This window comes from Argopecten irradians, chromosome 11 (assembly GCF_041381155.1).
Source record: "Argopecten irradians isolate NY chromosome 11, Ai_NY, whole genome shotgun sequence".
Lineage (NCBI taxonomy): Eukaryota > Metazoa > Mollusca > Bivalvia > Pectinida > Pectinidae > Argopecten > Argopecten irradians.
In genome coordinates this window covers 26,366,656-26,370,403 of record NC_091144.1, presented here as the reverse complement: position 1 = coordinate 26,370,403, position 3,748 = coordinate 26,366,656, and the positions used below count along the sequence as shown (strand labels likewise).

General features: G+C 34.4%; 1 protein-coding gene across 1 annotated transcript; it reads left to right on the top strand.

Annotated features, from left to right (window-relative positions):
* Positions 1-2,282: 2,282 nt before the first annotated feature.
* On the top strand, positions 2,283-3,003 carry LOC138334510 (uncharacterized). The gene is made up of 2 exons (XM_069283170.1): positions 2,283-2,483; positions 2,905-3,003. Exons 1-2 carry the CDS (start codon positions 2,283-2,285, stop codon positions 3,001-3,003), a joined length of 300 nt encoding a protein of 99 aa, XP_069139271.1.
* Positions 3,004-3,748: the final 745 nt, after the last annotated feature.

Below are 3,748 nucleotides of genomic sequence, written 5' to 3'. Positions count from 1 at the left end.
AGTCTATAAATGTGATAGTTTCTGGTGCTGCTTGTCACGATACTTTATATGATATATTACGTCATTTCATGTTGTTGTTTTTTTTTCGTTGAAATTAATAATATTTTAAAATGAACCGACATGTGATACACTTCGCATTTGGATTAAAACTGAGTAAAGGGAGCGAACTCCTACAAGAAATGCCTATTTCCATATTGTAGTTATTTCGATTCCCCATCTCATTTGTAGGATGGGCCATTTCAGAAGCCATGACTGGTTATTAAATAACAGTCTTGATGCTTGGTTCAGCTTTGATTGATAATGAAGTAATATCCTGACAAACAATGGAATTCAGATCATAGCTATTGTCTGTAATTGACAATAATTGGACCATATGGAAGCCATTATTAAAATATATCGGTCACTTTCAGTCCGTCAACCACATCTTAACTATCTCTCTTCCTCACTCTCCCTACCTAACTTCCTCATACTCTATATTTGGGGAACTTCTCAAAGAAACAGCTACTATCGACAGGTGTGCCCTATCTGAAATTTACAAAAAGTAGATGTAAGTGTAGTAGAAGTACAGTGTATACGGAAAGGACAATCAGGGTTTAGGGAAGCTTTGATTACACGTTGGAACAAGGCGCACCGGTGTTTGATGAAGGTAAAACTATCCATTTTTGTCTATTGTATATGTCAGAAACCGTCGATCTTACCAAATATCAATATTTTGATTGGATCCTTATGTGATTCTCTTTTACTCCTAGATTTAATCATTTCGATAAATAGCTGTTTTGTAATTTCTGAGCAATTATAAATCTGCTAGACTGATTTTATCTTTGCGTAAAATAATGGATGTTTTATTTTATTATTTGTTTCTCTGTTACATGGTAGGTAACTCTTCCTACTTGTATAAATACAGTTAATCCGCTTACCAATTAGTAATGATCTCAAAATATCTAAGTATGCGAACTCCACTGTATAAATACCGGATGTTGCGACCGCCACAGCGAGAGATTATAAAACATTTTATACTGATTGTACAAGTTAAATAGATATTCGCTGAATCTTTTTTGATATATGCAACGATATATAAAGCCCTTTGAATGTTTTAAACACACATTAAATATCATACCAGTACCCCATATCAGCAAGCCAAACAGTAGCGTGTCCAAGGGTGCAATTTAATCTAACATTCTAATGCTTTGAGAATTACTTTGAATTAAAGCATAATCAAATGGAGGAAACATTCGTACACTGTAAGTGAAAGATGACCTACGAATTAAATTTTAAAACAATTTTCGAGACTGTCAGCCACAGAGAGTACTACTGGCACTGATTAGATCTAATTTCAGGTAATTATAAAAGTTTCATTTCCGAAGAAGTAAAAGTTAGTATCAAAGGTTAAAGGCCCACTACATTTCCGAAGCAAAATTTAAAGGTTTCTTAAAAACATTAATAACAAAAGAAAATATATATCGATGGCTTAAGATGAGGTTACAACACGAAACATATGCAAGATTTCCTATCTTATGTACGATAACAGTGGAGATTCATTTCGTTGTTTTGCCGTCTGGCGCAGTGATAGTCAACTACCGCGCGGCATTTAGGACGACGGCGGGAAACATAAAACGACCCGCGTTATGAAAATTAACATTTTATTTATTCTAATTAAACAGTTCTGAAGGTGATGTTAAGTGTGCTAGTAAACGTATAGTTTATAAATCCTCCGACTCTACAAAATTATTGATCTAGTTTTACATTCCTATTTCAAAAATTAAAAGCCGTTTCGGAAAGGTAGTGGCCCTTTAATGTATATATCTATTCGATATTTTGCGACAACCTTCGTAATCGTGCAGAAGTATCGAAAACTTGACCTTGATCACATGCATACTGTGTTTTCCAAACAAATCTCTCGCTTCGCCGGTCGCAACATGCGGTACTTTTACAGTGGAGTTCCCCTACATATGTATTGTTAATCTGCATATGCTCCTATTACTTTCGTGCAGTGTGTACAAAATATTGAAGATCTTTACTCCCCTCTCCTCTTCTTACGCTTTATCTTACTATACGCTAATGGCGATGGTTTGTTGTAGCTTGGCGGCTTTCCCGAAAACATACCGGATTTCCCTCACCGAGATCGTTTCCTAAATTAACCTGACCGGAAATGGACTTGCGTCATTAGAGACACGAGGATGAAACCCCCGGTAACTAGTCTACAAACACTTGGATTACTAAGAGGACTGTCCAACTATAGGCCTACCGTTAAAAGGGTTTCGTCAGGTTGCAGATTGCTCAGCATGCCTTCAAAAAAGGAAATAGATGACACTCTTAAAAAACACAAGGTTGTTGTATATTCAAAATCATACTGTCCATATTGCAAAAATGCTAAAAAGGCACTAAGTGATCTTGGGATTACATACGAAGCCATTGAACTCGATCAGAAACCGGACGGGGAGTCGACACAAGGCATCCTGAAAACTATGACAGGTGCAAGCTCTGTAAGTAAAATTTTTGAGTTTCATGGCTAGTTGTGTCATATTTATTCTGTGACCTTTCAATTATCTAATCTTTGTAAAGAAATCGTATGTGAATAATCATAGATGTTGTCGTTTCATGTTTATGCTCTCGATAAATCATGTACCGTATTTTACTGTGTTTTAATTGAATGCTCTTAACACGCACAACTATTAACTACACCCAGTTACCTCTAGGTGAAAATATGGGACGGTTTGTTTTATACGAGTTATCTCCCCTTATCTGTTTCCACTCCGGTGCAGTCTGGTCGACTATCGAGCTATCTAGGCGAGCAAGTAATTAAAAAATGCACTAATTAAATTCGACTGATATTTTTATGCTTTATATAATAAAATAACAGTATTTTTTCCATAATTCAAATTGTCACAATGGATATATTTACAGGTCCCAAGAGTTTTCATCAACGGTAAATTCTTTGGGGGAGGTGATGACACAGTTGCTGGTGCTAAAAACGGCAAAATAATGTCGCTGTTAAAGGCTTAGACACAAGGACTGCAAGATAATCTGTGATAAAGATGTGTTACATCGACTACTGAAGCTGTGGAGAACAACGTTTTTACTCCAGATTTAGAAAATCAAAAGTGACTTTCATGATTTAAATGATATGTGTAGAGCTTAGCCTTACTTTAATAAAGTATTTGACCCAATAAATAAAAAAAGCGCCCATTACTATCCATATATAAACATTCTTTCATCATTTGGATACCTACAGTTGACAATTACAGTCAATTTCTAGTTCCTTTATTAATTTCTGTACATTCAGAGAAATAAATGAAATAATATTATTAAATAGCTGTCTTAACATATATCTTTCGAAATTGATTTCACTTGTTGGTGAATTACATGTTTCTTTCTTTATTAATTTTTGTAAACTCTTCATCGTTTGAGGAAAAAATTAAATTATAATAGGTTTTTAACATGTATCTCTCGAAAATGATTTCAATTGTTGTTAGAAGGTTGGTAAATTACATGTTTGTTTCTTTTTTAATTTCTGTAAAAGGCTTTAAACGCTCCGTTATTGGGCACAAAAATGAAATACTAATAGCTTAATTATCATATATCTCTGGAAAATAAATTGACTTTTAGCTTACTTTGAACAGTAACTTTAAGAATTGTTATGTCACAGTGCCCTCTCTTTTCCCCACATTTATTGGGTCGTATTTGATATCAAAATGTACACCATCCTGATTGATATTTACCAATTATACATTAAGAATACCCACTATTA